Source organism: Numida meleagris, chromosome 1, assembly GCF_002078875.1.
Source record: "Numida meleagris isolate 19003 breed g44 Domestic line chromosome 1, NumMel1.0, whole genome shotgun sequence".
NCBI lineage: Eukaryota > Metazoa > Chordata > Aves > Galliformes > Numididae > Numida > Numida meleagris.
Window position 1 is genome coordinate 62,960,337 of NC_034409.1, and position 17,418 is coordinate 62,977,754.

Genomic DNA, 17,418 nt, shown 5'->3' on the forward strand with positions numbered 1-17,418 from the left:
CAGCACCAGCCACTCATACCGATGTGCCAGGGCTCCCTTATTAATGGAAGGTAACGTAAAGGCAAACCGTTGTGTATCATCAGGATGGACGTGTATAATAAAGAAGCAGTCCCTAAGGTCCACTATTAAAAGATGCCAGTCCTGTGGTATCATTGCTGGGTTCGGAAGGCCTGGCTGTAGGGCCCCCATCGCTTGCATCTGATTATTTATTGCTCGTAGGTCGTGAAGCAGCCGGTACTTTCCAGATTTTTTCTTGATGACAAATATCGGAGTATTCCATGGGCTCATGGATGGCTTGACATGTCCCTTTTCTAACTGTTCCTGAACTAATATAGAAGCTTGCTGCAGACTTTCCCTCTTTAATGGCCACTGCTCAATCCACACTGGCGTGTCGACAAGCCATGTCAGGCAGATTGGGAAAGTCCATACAGAGGCTGTCAAGGAAAAGACGATTTCTCCATAGTTAACACCATGCCAAGCTGATCAAGCATGTCCCAACCAACAAGAGTGCAAATGCCGAACGGGAGAGACATCACCGTCACTCGTGCATGCGCTGTGCACCCTGCAATTGTTATTTGTATGGGGTACGTGCAGCATTGGACAGGGACCGCACCTCCCACACCTTCAAACCCCCCGGTCCATAGCAGTGAGAGACCACTACTGTGGCCACGTCTTTGTATTCACAATCGTAATGTCTGCACCAGTGCCCAGTAACGCAGGAAAACTAACCTGCCACCCCTGGAGGGACAACGCAATGGTAACCACAGGGCGCTTCTTCATAGGTACAGTTAACAATATCAGATTTCCCGTAGTCCCAAAGCCATTGGACCCACGCTCTGGTGTCTCCACTGTAGCAAGCTCATGAGCTACGGTCGGAAAAGGCATGAGCTGGGCAACTTTTGACCCAGCAGGCACGCGTATAGGCAGAAAGTTCGTTTGTAATACTATCTGTATTGGGCCCGCACAGTCTGCGTCGATCATTCCAGGTAAAACATTTAAACCCCGCAATCCACTGGATGAACGTCCAAGTAAAATTGCGCCCACAGCTGAACCAGCGATGCGTAGGGCCCTTCTGTTGTCGAGGCTACAGCTGCAGGTTTGGTGTCGATAAGAGTTATATCTACTGTGTTAGCCAGGTCCAGGCCGATACTTCCTCTGGTGGAAGGGCGGAGGGGGCTGTTGGCTGGGACTCCATCACTGGGGCCGGAGCAGGTTGAGGTGTCGTGAGTGGGGCTGATGAACCTGTTGGAGCCTCGTGCGGCGGCCGCTACTGTTGTTGTCGCGCGACGACCCTTCGCACTCGAGCCTCCATTTCCCGGCAGTTGGCAAAAGGCCGTGTTGTGGTTCGTGGAGCTGCAGTGTCGGCACCATACTCTAGCCCTACAATCTTTCCTCATATGACCCTCCTTCCCACATCTGAAACATTTCCGCCCCCAACCCTTTAGACGACCCTCCCCTTCTCTAGCTGGGGACAACAGGGCCAAGGCAGCAAACATCTGAGTTTGTGCCTGCAATAGTTTATCGCCTAGTTGTTGTATGGCTTCTACCAAGAATGCTTGTGGCCCCACCGGCACACGACTCATACGTTCTAACATCATCTCGATAGTGGCATCCACAGGCAAAGTAATTAAAATGGCTTTTGTAGTGGCATTACAATTCTGCATAGCACACTGGCGAAGCAATGCCCCTTTCATCCAATCGGGGACATCGCCTTGGTTAATCGCCTCCGTCACTTTATCTATAAAGCTGGCAAAAGATTCCTCTCTCCCCTGTTTTAAAGACATGTATGACGGGGTGGGAGCAGCTGTCTTAACCATACCTATTGCTCGCATTGCCAGCTGCATGCTCTCAACGCACACCTCCGGCCCCATTTGGACTTGCATGTCCAGGGTAACAAATGGCCCTGTTCCCATTAATTGCTGCGTAGTCACCCCGAACAGCGGGTCCGCTTGGGGGCGTGGTGCATTGGAGCTCACCTCACAGAGGCGCTGCCAGTGTGCCTCCCACAATAACTGTTCTGATTGGGACATAATCATGCGGACAATCGTCTTTATATCTTCCGGTACTAATATTCCACTCCCCCAAATGTAAGCTAGCATCTGCTTTGACAGTTCCCCGTGCAGTCCAGTCTCATTTACAGTTGCCCGCAACTGTGCTAACAATTTCCAATCTAAAGGTGAACATTCGCCCCGCAAACCTCCCGGGCCGTGCTCAAATCGTACTGGGAAAGCTTGCCCGATTAATCGCAGCGCTTCGGTGTCCTGGCCAATAGCCGCATCCCGTGCAACTGCCGACCAATTAACTCCCCGGACTAATGGAGCTTGAGGAATTCTCCCTCCCCCCCCCGACAAGATGTGTGGTGCTGCTGCAATACTCCCCCCCCTTCTATCGATCTCAACCGGGGGTTCTGAGCGAGGGGCAACTCCTGCGCTCACTGAAACAGTTGGCAGCGGAGGGATATGCGCGCCAGCAACTGCACTATCCCTACGAGGGGTTCGCGGTGTACCCTCACCATCGTCCTCCCCATTCTCGGTGGGAGGGTCCGGGTAGGGAGGAGGATGGGGCGCTGACGGCGCAGGGTGCGGGGATGGCGGTGGCGAAGCTGCCAAGGCTCTCGAGGAGGGGCCCGCCTGCACAGGGACCGGGCCTCCAATAGGGGGGATCGGGTTATAATCGCTCCCAGGGGCAAAAAACCCCTCCGAATCCGACTTTCCCCCCAGCTGCTGTGCTGCCGTTGCCGCCACCTCCCGCTCCAATTTATGCTTTTTAATACTATTAATCACTTCTCGCCATGGCTTCATAAGTTTCTTTGCTGACTTATCATCATCTATAACCCTATCCCATAAACAATCACCGAACCGGCGCCATTCTCCCTCATCAAAATACGAGTTAGGGTGGTGAAAAAAACCACATGTTTCCGCAAAGGAAACAAGTCCCGGTATCGCTTTCAGCGTACCATTATCCAACCCACGCTTTTGTAAGAAGCGACTAAGTAACCCCTGCGCTACCTCTTTATCCATGGTGCACTGCAACTCCGCGTCCCACCGCCGTCGCAAGCGCCCAAAACTATTATGCTCCGGAGCCCCCTTTAGGTAGATCCGTCAGTGGTTTCCGAGCTAGGCATGTCTTATTGCAGAAACGCCGGACGCCCCGCTCGCTCGCACTTCACGTTCCTGCCACTCCCGGTCCCTGTTCAGACACCGCTCCCGGTCCCTGTTCAGGTGCCACTTGCCGCGGATCTTTCCAGGGGCTTTGGAGCCGAACGCTACACGGTGCGGGGAAACATGACAATCTCAATATGCGTATGCAGGCTTCCAGTTTATTGCAGTACTTCACAGCATATATAGAAACAGTGTTACACTTGGCAAACCACCATTGGTGGGGTTGCCCCCAGCCCTGACCCCTGATTGGAGATTACAACTTGTTGAACAGGCATAGCCGCACAACAACCCACCCCCGCGCCCTAAGGCTAACTCCCTGATTCTTTTGTCCTTGGGTCCTGCTTTACTTGATTACATCTCTCTTCAAGGACCATCCAGCCTTGCTGTTTATCCAGTACTATTCCATAGCAATATACTCTGCACTACATCCCTGCTCGTACAGTCGCTCGAGTGACCCACAGCCACCTCATCCTGCAACAAAGTAGTGTTGACGTTAGACAGAAGATTCAAAACAAAAAATAGAAATCAGTTGCTAGTTTATTCTTAATGTTCTGTTTTGCCATTTCAGCCAGGTAAAGACAAGTATCTAATGAGTAAAGAATCATTACGGCCAGTTATTATAGCCTGTATTTTGTTCTTCAGAACAATTTTACTATTTTCTTCTACCAAAGACAGTCTCTTTGCTGTCAGGATAGATACAGTGTACAAGGTACATAGTGGATCACTGTAGGCAGTGGTAGAAACTCATTAGACCCTACAGGCCTGCAGAAGGACAGAATAAAACTATCTTCAGTATTCAGCATTGAAAGGATACTCCTTGTGGTTTCTGCACCTGAAGGACAACAAAGATGAATGATTATTCCCATCGGGGAAAGAAATGCTATTTAGAACTACAGTGGATGTATGACAGATTATGTAACTACATAATTAATTCAAGAGACTTCTGCTTTCTCTAGTCTATAACCATTTGCACACAAGACAGCTGTTTGTGACCTTTCAACTAAAGCTTTGTCAGTGTATACACTTCCACGGTGCCCACCTGCAAGTGGCAGCTCACTCTGCAGTTCAGATAGGCACTTGTTCCCCTAGCCAACTCTGTAAGAGCTGACATCAGTTTACTATCATCTCACCAGGAAAAAAAAAAATCTTGAGTTTAAAACTGGCTAATACTTCACTTCTCTAATACGGACATAACCAAAGTTACCAACTAGAACCTTCCCATATGTGGAACTCACCAGTACTTGCAAAGAGTACTGAAAAGTTAAGAGTTTGAAGGAAACATGCTGTCACTTACGTGACCATTTCACAGATTCTCCAGTTTCTGTTTAAGCTGAGGATAGTTGCCATCTCTTCTTTAGTCAGTTCAAAATCAAACACCTAACAAGGAAAAACATGGAGATCACCTCATTGAGCAAATCAGACTGACAGCAAAGCTCACAAAAGTAAAGAGCAAGTCCACAAGGGAAGGGATGTTAGGAATAGCTTCATGAGATGGAGGTGGAAGGAGGGAAGGAAAAGCCTGCTTGGACAGAAAGAATTAAAAACAAAACAAAGTTGCAGTTATATATACACTGGCAGTTACAAGAAGTTTTGTAAGCACTTAAGTGCATTCTGCAACACTATTTGTTGAAGATGCATTTCTTTCCAGTTCCAAAGAAAGATCTGGCAGACTTCAATATTCCAGTATATTTACATTTCTTCTAAAATCCTGATGTCCAACATCAGGAAAACACCAGTGACTTAGCAGTTAGAGGAATAATATACTTCATTGACATTGGGATTCTTAACACTGCATACGCTATGTAAGCTTCTTTGGCACGCTACTGCACTTGCAAGCCCTGAATGCCAATTCATTCACTTTCTGCAGAATAGGAGACAATGTAAAGATGACCAATAGAATTATCAGCACACTGTTTCCAAGACCTCTGTCAACTGCAATTGGAGAAGAGAGGTTTTCACTTCAGACTTCACTTAGCCCTCAGTACAGGTAAACAGGCAGATAGAGAAAGCCCTGTGCTCTTGTCTGAGGAGGACTTGGGAAGGCTGAGAAAGGATCCCTGCTTGCTCTGCAGGGAGAAGTGATGCCAGGTCACTTGTAATCACTCACCTTGAAGTTCTCTATAATGCGCTGTGGTGTGACAGACTTGGGGATCACAATCACATTTCTCTGGATCTGGAAGCGAAGAAGAACCTGCAAGAAAAGAGACCACTGAGTCAGAGAGAGGACAGATGCTTTTGCCACAGAAGCTGAGTGTTCAACAGCTGTTTGCCTGAGCTACAGGCACCTACGTAGAGCTGCACTCCAAATCATTCCTGTCCTTGTGGTTTGGATAGCGCTTCCTGAAGAGCAAAGGGGGAAGTGATGGAGCCCCACATGGGAGATCTCTTTTCTCCTTTTCCAGTTTTGATATTATGAGTTCCTTTTCTTACCATCTTGACTTTCAGTAATTTATGTAAAGCTTTCATTCTCTGCAGTAGGGCTTAAGAGGGGACATGGCAATTGGCTCACGAATCTTCATTGAAGGCCAAAGATTTTCTTCCAGCATATGCAGGTTGGCTGCTATGCAGCCTGCAATACTGCTTGTTAACACCACAGAGAATGTCCACGATTCACAGAGAACACATATACAGGGTATACCCTCTTTCAGGTCTATTTTCCTTAATTGATATTATTTTCTGGCACCCACCAACCTGTGCTGGGGTTTTGTTGTGCTTGGCTGCAATCTCTTTAATCTTGGGGTTATCCAAAATGGTAGGCTCTTCTGGTGTGGCCCTACAGAGAGAAAGAGGAAGAAACGGCAAAAGAATCACTCTAAAAAGTTTCAGCCTAGAATGATTTATTATTGCATATTTGTATATACTCTCACTTGCACTATTTCTCTTTCAGTTAGTCTGAAAGTTTTGAATTTAAGCCATGCTGACCCATTTATAAGTTACCTGTCAGGACGTCCAAGGGGACAATATGCTGTCACAGTGATCCCTTTGGATTGGCAATAGTTGATAAGCTTCTCCTGGGAAAGGTATGGGTGACACTCGATCTGCCAACACAGGAGCAGACAGGTAGTTGTAGAACTACTGTAATGCTCCGATGCTCCAGAGCTTCCCCCCCCCCCCCCAATCTTAAATTTTCTAATTATAGACTGCCTTCATCTTAGCCTGCAGGCGGGCTGTGGGATAATACAAACCCATAATTCTATAGGGCACTAATTTTTACACTGAGTCCTTAAATGCATTTTGGATTTTGTTCTAACAGGTTTCAGAAAAATCCTTGATTAGAGAATCACAGCTTACATCTGCGTTCTTTATCCATCCAGAAAGCACATTTCACAAGGAAATATTCCTATATCTGTAAACAGTGCCATAGCAATGTGAGAAAAAGTTTCTCAGTCCTTTTAGTACCCAGAACCATCCATAGAGTGGGATTTGAAGTACATACTGTGAGTCCACTTTGTTCTCCCTTTTTTTCATATCCTCATGAAACTGTAATTAGATCTCTGTAATTCCTGAAAACTATTCACTATTAGCAGCTTACCTGGTTGTTTGCAGGCTTGTGTTTCAGTCCCGGCTTGTTCAAGAGTCTTTCAGTCTGCTCACGGTTGAAGTTGGAGATGCCAATGGCTTTTACCAGCCCAGCATCCACCAGCTCTTCCATGGCCTAACAGAGAGAGCAGCAAAGTTACTATCCACGATGCAAGAAAAGGCCTGAACACATTCTTCCTGATGTTCCTTGTTTCCTTTCACAAGAACAGAGAAAGAACTGGTAAGCTTGCCCAACTTAATTCTCTTGGGGAAAAGTGGGTGCTGGTAATTTTTTGCATCCTGTCTTCTACTGTCTTCCACCCGAGCCCAAAATCTCCTTTGTTATGACTAAGAAATTCATGCTGAGTTACACAAGGAAAAGTACATCACCAGTCTATAATCTGCTACTGTGGCAGCACTGGAGAGCTATGCTCTAGAATGATGGCAAGATTATAACCTAAGTTGTTTTTATTTCTTCAAAATACTTGTTCTCATAGAGCTCTTGAACTACTTAAATACAACTGTACAATTGTTCTGGTCAAGCAAAGAATATATATTTTGACTTCAGATTGTTCTGCAAGTCCCCTGGAAGTAATCTGAATTTTCTTCTGTACATTCTTTCTAAAGAAATCTGCATCCTTGCAGGAACCACACTTTGACTACTGAAATATCACTGCTCAGGATAGAAGACATGACTCTGTCATTGTGGCTAAGCTTACCTCCCATGTTTGTAGAATATCAGCATTGCTGGGTATAGACATGCCTTTGTCATCTGTCGGAAATAGGTCCTCCCCTGCCTGTCAGCAACAAAGAAAGTGCTTGAAAAATCTGTTGAGAAGTTTAAGGCAGTGACACCTCAGGACCAAGATAGCTTAAACTTCTGGTACAGTCAAGTGTATTAATTCTTTCTACAGTTATTTCTTCCTTCCTGCATTAGATGAGGAATTTAAGGTATTTCTGGCCAATCAAGGCAGATATTTCTGCTGGGCTCCTTAAAGTGACGACTCACCTAAACACCTACAGGGAAAGAAACCACTCAGATCCAGATTCACATAAGAATTTCATATGTATCACTTCATGTGATGTTCTTTTTCACCTGTTTAGGAAAAATTGAGTTGTTTTTTTCCAGAAGTGCATCAGGGGACTTAGTTTTTCATACAGGTGATACAAAGCTTTGGCCTATACTAAGCCAAATCTGTTGAGAAGAGCTATTATGTACTGTGGCAGTTCTTCCACGGCGAAGCTCAGGAATGCTGTTATTGTGCCAGGAAAGTCAGAATAGCCTTTGAATGGAAGTTGTGTAAAGACAGCAAGACAGAACTGCGTCTAACAACTGAGTTTGCTGCAGCTGCTGGGAGACAGTTTTCATTTTTATGGCTTTGTTAACAAAGATAAAATAGAACATAAAGTTAAGAAATTCAGAAGCAACAGGTAGGATGGGCACCACTAAAACTGCGGCAGGTAGGACAAGGTAAGACTAGAAATAGTCAAACTCAGACATCAGTCTGAAAGACTTCAGCTCCATGGAAGTCTCACCTTTTGCAATGCAGGGTTTGTGGAACAACAGTAAGGCCCCTACAGCAAAGGTTATCTCAGTCTATACTGAGCTAAGGATTCAGTGATTAAAGGCAGAAATAGGAAAAAAAAACAACACACTCTCTTGATTTTTATTCTGTAACATGCAGAGAAAAGAACCTATCAGGCAGTTAAGATGTAGCCTGCTCTCTACAAAACATGATTTTCAGAGACGCATATTTTGGATTTGTAAAAAAGAGGGAGAAGAGCATAGCTTACGCCTGCAGCTGGGAGATCTGCCTCTAGTTTTGTGTCTGTCACGTCCTATGATGAAAGGGGTATGCAAGTAGCATTCTCAAGGATAAAGATCAAGGGTATTTCTCAGTACTATCAATTATTGGGCTGTAAAGCCATATAAGTCTTTAAAAGATCATGAAAAAAACACGTGCATTCCTATTACCATACCTTGAACCCAAAAGGCCAGTGCATGAGGTAGAGATCCAAGTAATCCAGTTTCAGGCTGGCAAGTGTCTTCTGGCAGGCTCCTTTCACTAGGGGTTTTTCAAAGAATGTGCACCACAGCTGGAGACAAAAAGACAAGTCACACCATGACCTCCTGGGTTAAAGCTCTCTGGTGTTCTCCTGCACTAGATAAAAGCACTCCTTTGGAAGAATGTGGAATTACACCAACCTATTGCTCTTAAGATGGGCTTCCTCTGTTAGCTGGACTGGATCTTGATGGCAAGAGCAGCCACGTGAATAGGATCATATACAAAGAATCCTCTATTTCTCATAGTTAACATTGTCTGTGCTACTCTCTTTTATACAGGGCCCACCCTTGCAGTAGGCAGCTTTAAAAATGAAGACAGATACCTATCAGATATGACTATGCCTGAAGCTTCTGCACTGAACATAGCAGGTAATGCCATGAAGATGAGAAGAGCCACACAGATGAACCAGCTTTCCCCATTTTCTTTAATGAGGGAGAATGCCCACACTCGCACCTTATCTGGTGTATGTTCAGAGCAGATTATGTTGTTCCAAGGTGTCCAAACCTCATCTTGCTTACACAGAAGAGAAGCATGAGCCCCACTGCTGGAACAAGCACTGAGTTGCTCCACAGGCACCAGCCACTGCAAGGCTCATCTCCTGTGCTGTTCTTTGGTATCAGCAAGGTGCCATTACCATGCTGGTAGTGCCTCTGTACCAACCCATGACCACAAGTTATCTCAGAGCTCTGCATCGCCTATTTCTACCTCACTTGACGCTTCCCTTCTTTCTTCTACTCCAGCAGGAATATGAAGTGCAGGGCCATGTTTTCCCTCCCACCTTCCAGTACTTCTCCTCCGAAGAGTGCCAGAGCACTGTGAGGCTGTGGTACTCAAGGTGTTACTGAACTTCAAGGGGAATAAAGTCAGTCTGACTTCCTCCAATGTTTTCTGACTGACTGGGAAGAAAACTGTCAGCAAACAGTTATGATTCTTTTCTCTGCTCAGACCTCAAAGAACTCACTCTTCCTATCCAATAGCCTCAATAACAGAATCACTATCAGTAGACATCTGCGAGCTATAAACTGTATAACTGTGGATACTGGATGAAACAAGAAGAGCACCAAGAGTCATCTCATTTACACTATGAGTTTCACCATGACACTGCATAAGAATATGCCAAGTCTTAAGTTTTCTTACTATAGCAATATCACAGGTCAAGCAGGCCAGTCTCTATCCAAGTTTACCTTACTGACAATGAAGAGGTCCTCTCGTTTCACAACACCTTCCTTGATTTTCTGCTGGATCCCATCCCCAACTTCCTTCTCATTCTGGTACACATAGGCACAGTCAAAGTGGCGGTATCCAGCATCAATCGCAGCCATCACTGCAGACTCTACCTTACCCGGTGGAGCCTGAACAAGATAAGGGTACAACACGTTATGGCTTGGGATACTTCCACACTGTTTCTGAGGTAGGCAGAGAAACACTGAAAGAAAGGCATTTCAGAGGATTTCTTCCAAAACACTTTTTAAAGCTTGTACACACGGCATGCAGAGGCTCTAGGGCCAGAGCCAGCCTCCAGCCATCCTCCTGCTGTTCCCGTGCGGCTCCCAGCTTTGTCCGGCAGAGGCCCCTCAGAGCCAGACCGAGGCCCTTCCCCACGCTGCTGTCCAGAGGAGAGGCCGCAGCAGCTGCCGGCCGGGAGGGCTTCAGCTCGGTGGAGGCAGCTCAGAGACCCAGTCCCAGAGCGGGCGGCAGAGACTCCCACTACCGAGCGCCAGGCCACCTCCTCCGGGCGCTGCAAGCCGCAGGAGCCCCATTACCTTCCAAGTGCCTAACCCCACCATGGGGATCCTGGCCGTAGTGCCCAGCCGCACGCAGGTCGCCATGGTCAGCGCAGAACCGCTAGCCCCTCGCCGAGGCCTTTAACCCCGGGCCCGCTGTGGGTGCTGCCTCCTGCCGCTCCGCCCCGGAGCGGGGAGCTCCGCCTTCCTGCGGGGTGCCGCCGTGCGCTGATGAGCGGGGCGGAGCGGGGCGCGCGTGTCAGGGTCTTGCCTCTGCGCAGCTTGTGCCTGGGGAGAACTGGTGCTCAGGAGGAATGCAGCAAAACAGACTTAAAAAGAAGTTTGTTTTGGATGTTGGGAGACAATTTTATTTTGTAATGTGTTTTTAAAGCTGCAGAGGGACAGTAAGTGTTACTGGGTGTCACAATGATCGTCTTGTCCCTCTGTTTTCAGTGCCTGTAATTCCACATTGGCAACTAACTTGGAAGAGTTGGAAAGATGTCTTTCTGGCGGAGGGGTCACAGTGCAGTTTAAAAATGGTTAATTTATCAGCAGGATCTGGAAAGTGCTCCACAGCGGTATGTTAAGGCAGCTTTCGAGACTTCACTGCTTCCTTGTATTTGGAGAATTTATTCAAGGAATGTGCCAGTGTGTTTTTCTCTGGGTGCCTCTTCCACAGCAGACAGCCAGGTCCTTTTTGCTTTGTGTAAAAGGAGGTAGAAAAGGCGATCAGTTTTCAATCTTACTCCTGTTTTGTTTCAAGAACATCAGCTATCCTCAGTAGGATGTGATTTCAGTGGATTCATGTAACAGCTACACAACTCAGCACACGTTTCATCCTGTTTGGAATTCCTTCATAGATCTGCTCAGTGTGCTCTGTTTCTTGGGTGTTGGTTCATTGTTAGGGAAGTCAAGTGAAAAATGCAAAAGGACACATCTTGCCTTGACTCTGATGCTTTCTGCAGAGAGACCAAAGACCAGCTGAAGTCAGTTTGCTTCTACCCTCCTTTGTATTTGCAAGGTACTCAAGATGGTTGTATTGTGCTGGCACTACATTAGCACCAGCAGTACCACTCTCAAAATTGATGAATGGTGAGTGTACTTTAACTCTTGGAGTAGGAACTGCTAGAATCAATCAGCTTTTGTACTGGAGTGGTACTAAGGTGAGCTGGTGGCATCAACAAGGTGTGCTCTACAGGTTTGTGAAAGCTTGGCAAGTTCAGCTGTTTGGACAGTAAGAAAGCATCTCCAATAAGAAAGAGGATAAGACATCAGAGTGTTTGTTCTTTTTCTTCTGAGCTGGGCTTTTTTGGGAGAGGTTTCAAAGTATTATATTCCTGTGGCAAGGATCATGTGATGACAGATCAAATAGAATAGTTCCAGTTGGAAGGGTCCTACAAAGAACATTGAGTCCAATTGCCAGACTAATTCAGGTACGTCAAGGCTAACCCCGAATTCATAGAAAAACAAAAATGAGAACACCACCTTACTGAAATTAATTGTCCCTGATTTATTCATTTACCAGGATCAGTGCTCCAGGTCTTGAAGCCTACCTCCAGCCATTTTTCCGTAGCCTCGCTCTCACACATGCTCAGCCCCACAGCCAGGCAGAGCAGAGCAGAAGTAATGGAGTTTGGTGCCAGGGAGCTCTGCAGAGCGAATGCTTTTCTCTCAAGCCGTTACCTTCCATGTGCCCAGCCCCAGGATGGGCATCTTGGCTCCAGTGTTCAGCTGCACATAGGTCGCCATGGCCCCTCACGCTGCCAGGCTGGCTCTGCTGCAGCGCTTCCTGCCCAGCTCGTTCAATAGTGACAGTGCTGCCCCTGGGCGGGGGGGGATGGCGGAGCTGTGCCTGCGTTCTGAGTTCTCACGTGAATAGCTACAAGGTTCCAGATTAATTACAACTCACAAGCTAATGTTTAAGCTGAAATCAAAAGTCACTTTAGTGATAGTCAACACAGGGCGTGCCGCAGCACAACCCATGTCATTTTCTTCCTCCCTATCCAGTTTGTTATCAAAGGAATGACTGAGTGTTGCCGTGCCCTGGTCTGTCTTGTGCTTGTGCAGTGCCTTGCCCCTGTGCACAGTTGCTGGCATGTATCTTTGTAGTTGTTTGTGACATACTTCTGGAGTTTGCCCTGTTGGTTACTGCCTGTTTGAGGTAGTGGCACTTTGACCCATGACTTGGCATTAATAAAGGCAGAAGTTGCCCTACAAAGACTCAGCAAACTGGAGCCCCAAGGCGCGGCATGAAACTGCGCATAGAGCCATCCTCATACACAAAGCTAGTTAAATCAGTCCTATGCTGGTGCAGATGAATGGTGAGAGTCACATGAAGCAGCTATACAGAGGAAGAAGTCATTCCCTTGGCCCAGTGGTGATCTTATCTGCACTTCACAGAGCGGGAAGTGAGACACAGAGCCAATGTTGCTGCTGAATTCATACAGAGTGTGTGTGGTGAGAAGTTGAGAAGTCAAAGTAGGTCCTCATTTTTTTCAGAATCTTAAGAGGACCATCTTTCTTCATGTAAATTGTGGAGTTGCCTGTTTGTTGTTTTCACTTTTAATTATTTCCACGTATTGATACAGGCTAGAGTGCATTCATAGAGATGAGTTTCACAGTGCAGAGTACTGTGGGAGTAGAGATGACAAGAGGTGAGCTGTAGCAACATGATGTAGATGTCATTTATTTGGTGTCATAAAGTAACACATCCTTTTACACAAAAATAGCTCAGAACCCAGATGATGGAATAAAGGGTGTATTTTTGTATCCATTGCTTATTACACCATAATGAGCAACTTTCTATCTTGTTGCACTATAACTTAAAACGATTTATATGAAAACCCAGAAAAAGTCCTTGCGCCTGGTGGATACAAAGATAAAAGTAGTCTGTTGTTGCTTCAGTGCTTCAGAGAAGCAAAGATCATTCAAAAACAAGACTATTCACGTACCAAGCAAATCTAAACTGGAAAGTTTTAGAAGTAGCACACGTTAATTCCTTTTTGCTAAACTAATATAGTGGTCCTTAAAGTAAGATATATTGATCCCTATTGCTAAACCAGCCTATTTCAAAGTTACTTTTACTTAAAATAGGGGACAGTTCTCATGTGATGGTGGATGTCTGTTTATTCTTGTGGTTTCTCAGCCTCTGGTTTGTGCTGATGCAAATCTGAAGGCACTCGCTGAATTGTGGTTCAAACGTTCAAGCTGTCCCCATTTTCCTCTTAGTTCTGTCCAGTTACTTCAGTAATCCTCCTCTCTTCTGATGAGCAGAAAATTATGACATCCCACATTTTGTTCCGTTGAACAATACTCTTTCCATCTTCCAAAGAATGAACTTGGAGAAAAGCAATGGAATAAATGTCCTTTGACTTCACTGGCAGCAATAGGGCAGACGCAGTAAGAAAGCTGGATACAGAGCTCAAAGGTGGAGGAGAGGCACGTGAAACACCAGGGGTCTAGCAAAGGCCAAGTTACAAACGGCGTCAGTATTTTGCATGGAAAGGGTACTCCTTGTGTGTTTTGGCCCTGAAAGAAATAAAAAAAAGAAGGTAGGTTCTTTTCATGGCTAAATCAAGCGTTAGACAGACATGTGTTTGGTGCATGCAGAATCCACCATGGGGAGATTTTAAGGAACCTTCGGAAACCTGATGTAATGGCGTCCCAGCCAGTGGTGGGGGTGTTGGAACTAGGTGATCTTTAAGGTGCCTTCCTACCTGAGCCATTCTATGATTCTGTGATTCTGTGATTTTATGATTCTGTGATTTTATAACTCAATGTTCTGAATTGTGTAATTGCCAGAAGAATGTGTGAAGTGATGCATCCTGTTTTCTCTAATGTGGCAAAAGGCAAACTGATCACTGAGAACCCATCTTTTGGGGTTCAAGTTGGAGAGTTTCCTGGAAACTGAATTGAAAATGAATATGTGGTCTGTTGGTTTTATTTTTTCCTTTATTTTCAAAATGAGTATATTAACTTGTCAGTTGAAAAAAATATTTTTGGGACATACCTTCTACTATTTGAATTAGTAACTTTTTGCAATAAACTGAATTTCATGCTGCCTAGTAGCTCTGACAGAAACTTCCCTGTAGTGGTAATTCAAAAGGTAAGACTTGAAAGTAAAGAATCGATGTCACTTACAGGCTCAATTGACAGATCCTCCAGTTCCTGTTAAAACTGAGAAGAGTTGCCATCTCTTCTTTAGTCAATTCAAAGTCAAACACCTAAGAAGAGAAAAAGCTGGAAATCACCTCTTTGAAAGAAATGAAACAGCATGAGGAAGATAGACAGGATGAGAAAGCAGATCCATAGTGGAGGATCCATTTTCCATCATGGACTGCTGTCTTGAGAGATAGAGGATGCTTTTTATGAACACAAGAACTTTGTTATGAGCATTGCATATCGTACACAGGTTGCACTGGAAGAACTGCCTCCTACTTATTTCCCTGGAAAGTACATCAGATACAAAGAGCACAATAACACTAATTGATAGAGGAGATTCTCAGCTACAGTGCACTATTTTTCAACCTAGTCACCACCATTAGCTATGTATTTTCACTAGTGATGAGCAAGAGCCTGCATGCCACGCTTATAAAAATCTGTTCCAGCAGAGGTGACCCAGTGTTGTTTTTGCCAATGCTGAAATGCACCACCTACCACCTCAATGTGCTCTCATCCAGTGTTTGATCTCCATAGACATTCAGTAAATGTTGATGAATGTCAGTGGGTGCAATTTTTCCTGCATGTAGTAATTGAATAGCACACATTTGCTTCATATGCACTTCCATGACAGATGCCATTTTCTTAGACTACTCCTCTGCTGCCATTTGTCACATAGCAACAAAATGTAATGGAATATTGTTGGGAGGGTTCAGCCCCTACTGCCATATCACCATCATCCACCTCTGACTTCGTGGACCAACCTAATAAGATGGGAGGCATTGCTTTTCGAGCAGTCCTCGTACATCTGACATTTCTGCCCTGTTACTGCACTTCTCCATGCAAGTTCTGATTAATCCTTAAAGCGACAGAATGGGTAACGCCATAAAACTCCTCTCTAATTGTATCCTTTGCTTAGCCCTCAGCAGAGGTAAACAGGCAGATAGAAAAAGCCCAGTGCAATTGTCTGAGGAGGACTTGGGAAGGCTGAGAAAGGATCCTTGCTTGCTCTGCAGGGGGAAGTGATGCCAGGTCACTCGTAATCACTCACCTTGAAGTTCTCCACAATGCGCTGTGGTGTGACAGACTTGGGGATCACAATCACATTTCTCTGGATCTGGAAGCGAAGGAGCACCTGCAGGAAGAGACCACGGAGTCAGAGAGAAGACAGGTGGTGTTGCCACAGAAGCTGAGCATCTTCAACAGCTGTTTGCCTGTGCTACTGCCACTTTTGTAGAGCTGCATTTCAAGTCATTCCTGTCCTGTGGCCCATGTAGCGCTTCCTGACGAGCAAAGGGCCAAGTGGTGGATCCCCACATGGGAGGCTTCCTCTCCGATCTGGTTTTGAGACGGTCAGTTATTTTCTTTCTTACCTGGACTTTCAGTAATTTATGCAAAACTTTGAAATGATTTCAAACTAAAAGAGGGGGGATTTTGATTGGATATAAGGAGAAATTTTTTTTACAGTAAAGGTAGTGAAGCACTGGAAGAAGTTGCCCAGAGACGTGGTATATTCCCTGTCCTTGGAGACATTCACAGTCAGGCTGGCCCAGGCTCTGAGCAACCTGACCTAGCTGTAGATGTCGCTGTTCAGAGCAGGGGTTTGGACTAGATGACCTTTAAGGGTCTCTTCCAACAGAAATGATTCTACAATTCTGCAAATCATTTTCTGTAACAGGACTTCTGGTGAGAAATGAAGCCTGAAGATGGGTCAAGAATCTTTTCTTTGTTGATGGCCACAGTGATAATAGTGGCATATATTGCAGGCCTACGAGGAACAATCTGCATTGTTATGGAATAATCAGATGAGTGCCACAGCTTGTAGAGAATGGGTTTAGGTTTTATGTGCTCCTCAGGTGTGATTTTCTTAATGATAGTGTTATGGGAAGCAGTACCCACTGTCCAGCAGTCACATACCTGTGCTGCTGTTTTGTTGTGCTTGGCTGCAATCTCTTTAATCTTGGGGTCATCCAGAAGCGAAGGATCCTCTGGCTTAGCCCTACACAAGGAACAGAAGATCAATAGGAAGAAACCTCCACAGGAACAGCCGGCCTAGCAACAGTTATCTGCATCTTGATGAATGATTAACAGAATTGTAATCACAATGCTTAAAGGAAAATTTGTGCCAGCCCCCTTGCAAAATGCAAAGCAGTATTACCATGGTCTGTCTGGAGATCCAAGTGGACAATATGCTGTCACAGCAATTCCTTTTGATTGACAGTAGTCGATCAGCTTCTCCTGAGTCAGGTATGGATGACATTCAATCTGGAAACACGAGGACACAGAGGATGATGGTGACAGAACCTTTGAAGAATTGCTGTGTGCCAGTGGTTATTGCCTAGTGCAGTTAGAGGCTGCCTTTTGCAAAAGTGGGCTAATGCCTTGGGTGATAACATGCATCCTTCATTTTCTCTTAAAAACCTATTATTATGTAAAGTTTTTACACAGTTTGTCTGCAGGGGTTTCATGAATCTCAGCTCTGATATTTTTATCCTTCTAGAAGGAGTGTTTCATGAGAGATACATCTGAATTATATACAGCGGCTCATCAAACGGAGAGACAAAAGGTGATTATGTCAGTCCCTCTTGTACCCAGAAATATATATAGAGTTGAATTTAGGATACATGCCTTATTCACATTGTTCCCCTTTTCCATATCCCCATTCAATGGATCAGGTCTTCATAGTCAATGAAAGATGTATGCTTGGGTCACTTATCAGCTTACCTGGTTGTTTGCAGGCTTGTATTTCAGTCCTGGCTTGTTCAAGATTCTTTCAATCTGCTCATGGTT

General features: G+C 45.4%; 2 protein-coding genes across 2 annotated transcripts in view; both read right to left on the reverse strand.

The window, feature by feature from the left end:
* LOC110395703 (aldose reductase-like) lies at positions 3,681-10,674 on the reverse strand. The gene is made up of 10 exons (XM_021390438.1): positions 10,510-10,674; positions 9,931-10,098; positions 8,661-8,777; positions 7,400-7,477; positions 6,694-6,816; positions 6,099-6,199; positions 5,853-5,934; positions 5,269-5,352; positions 4,456-4,538; positions 3,681-3,993 (listed from the first exon to the last, which is right to left on the reverse strand). The coding sequence occupies exons 1-10, from the start codon at positions 10,573-10,575 to the stop codon at positions 3,951-3,953; spliced, it is 945 nt and encodes a 314-aa protein (XP_021246113.1). The 5' UTR covers positions 10,576-10,674; the 3' UTR covers positions 3,681-3,950.
* The window catches only part of LOC110395733 (aldose reductase-like), an 8,605-nt gene continuing 1,998 nt past the window's right edge, over positions 10,812-17,418 (reverse strand). Inside the window, exons 2-7 of the mRNA XM_021390490.1 lie at positions 17,353-17,418; positions 16,787-16,893; positions 16,546-16,627; positions 15,680-15,763; positions 14,611-14,693; positions 10,812-13,998 (exon numbers count right to left, since the gene is read on the reverse strand). The exon at positions 17,353-17,418 is cut by the window's right edge and continues 1 nt beyond it. Of these exons, the coding sequence (XP_021246165.1) occupies positions 13,956-13,998; positions 14,611-14,693; positions 15,680-15,763; positions 16,546-16,627; positions 16,787-16,893; positions 17,353-17,418 (465 nt within the window). The 3' untranslated portion in view covers positions 10,812-13,955. The remainder of the gene's footprint in view (positions 13,999-14,610; positions 14,694-15,679; positions 15,764-16,545; positions 16,628-16,786; positions 16,894-17,352) is intronic.

Coding starts and splice junctions, on each gene's coding strand:
- LOC110395703 (XM_021390438.1), bottom strand. CDS start 10,575: ATGGCGACCTGCGTGCGGCTGGGCACTACGGCCAGGATCCCCATGGTG. Junction 6,817..7,399: donor ATATTCTACAAACATGGGAG/GTAAGCTTAGCC, acceptor TCTCTCTGTTAG/GCCATGGAAGAGCTGGTGGA. Junction 5,353..5,852: donor ACAACAAAACCCCAGCACAG/GTTGGTGGGTGC, acceptor CTTTTCTTGCAG/GTTCTTCTTCGCTTCCAGAT.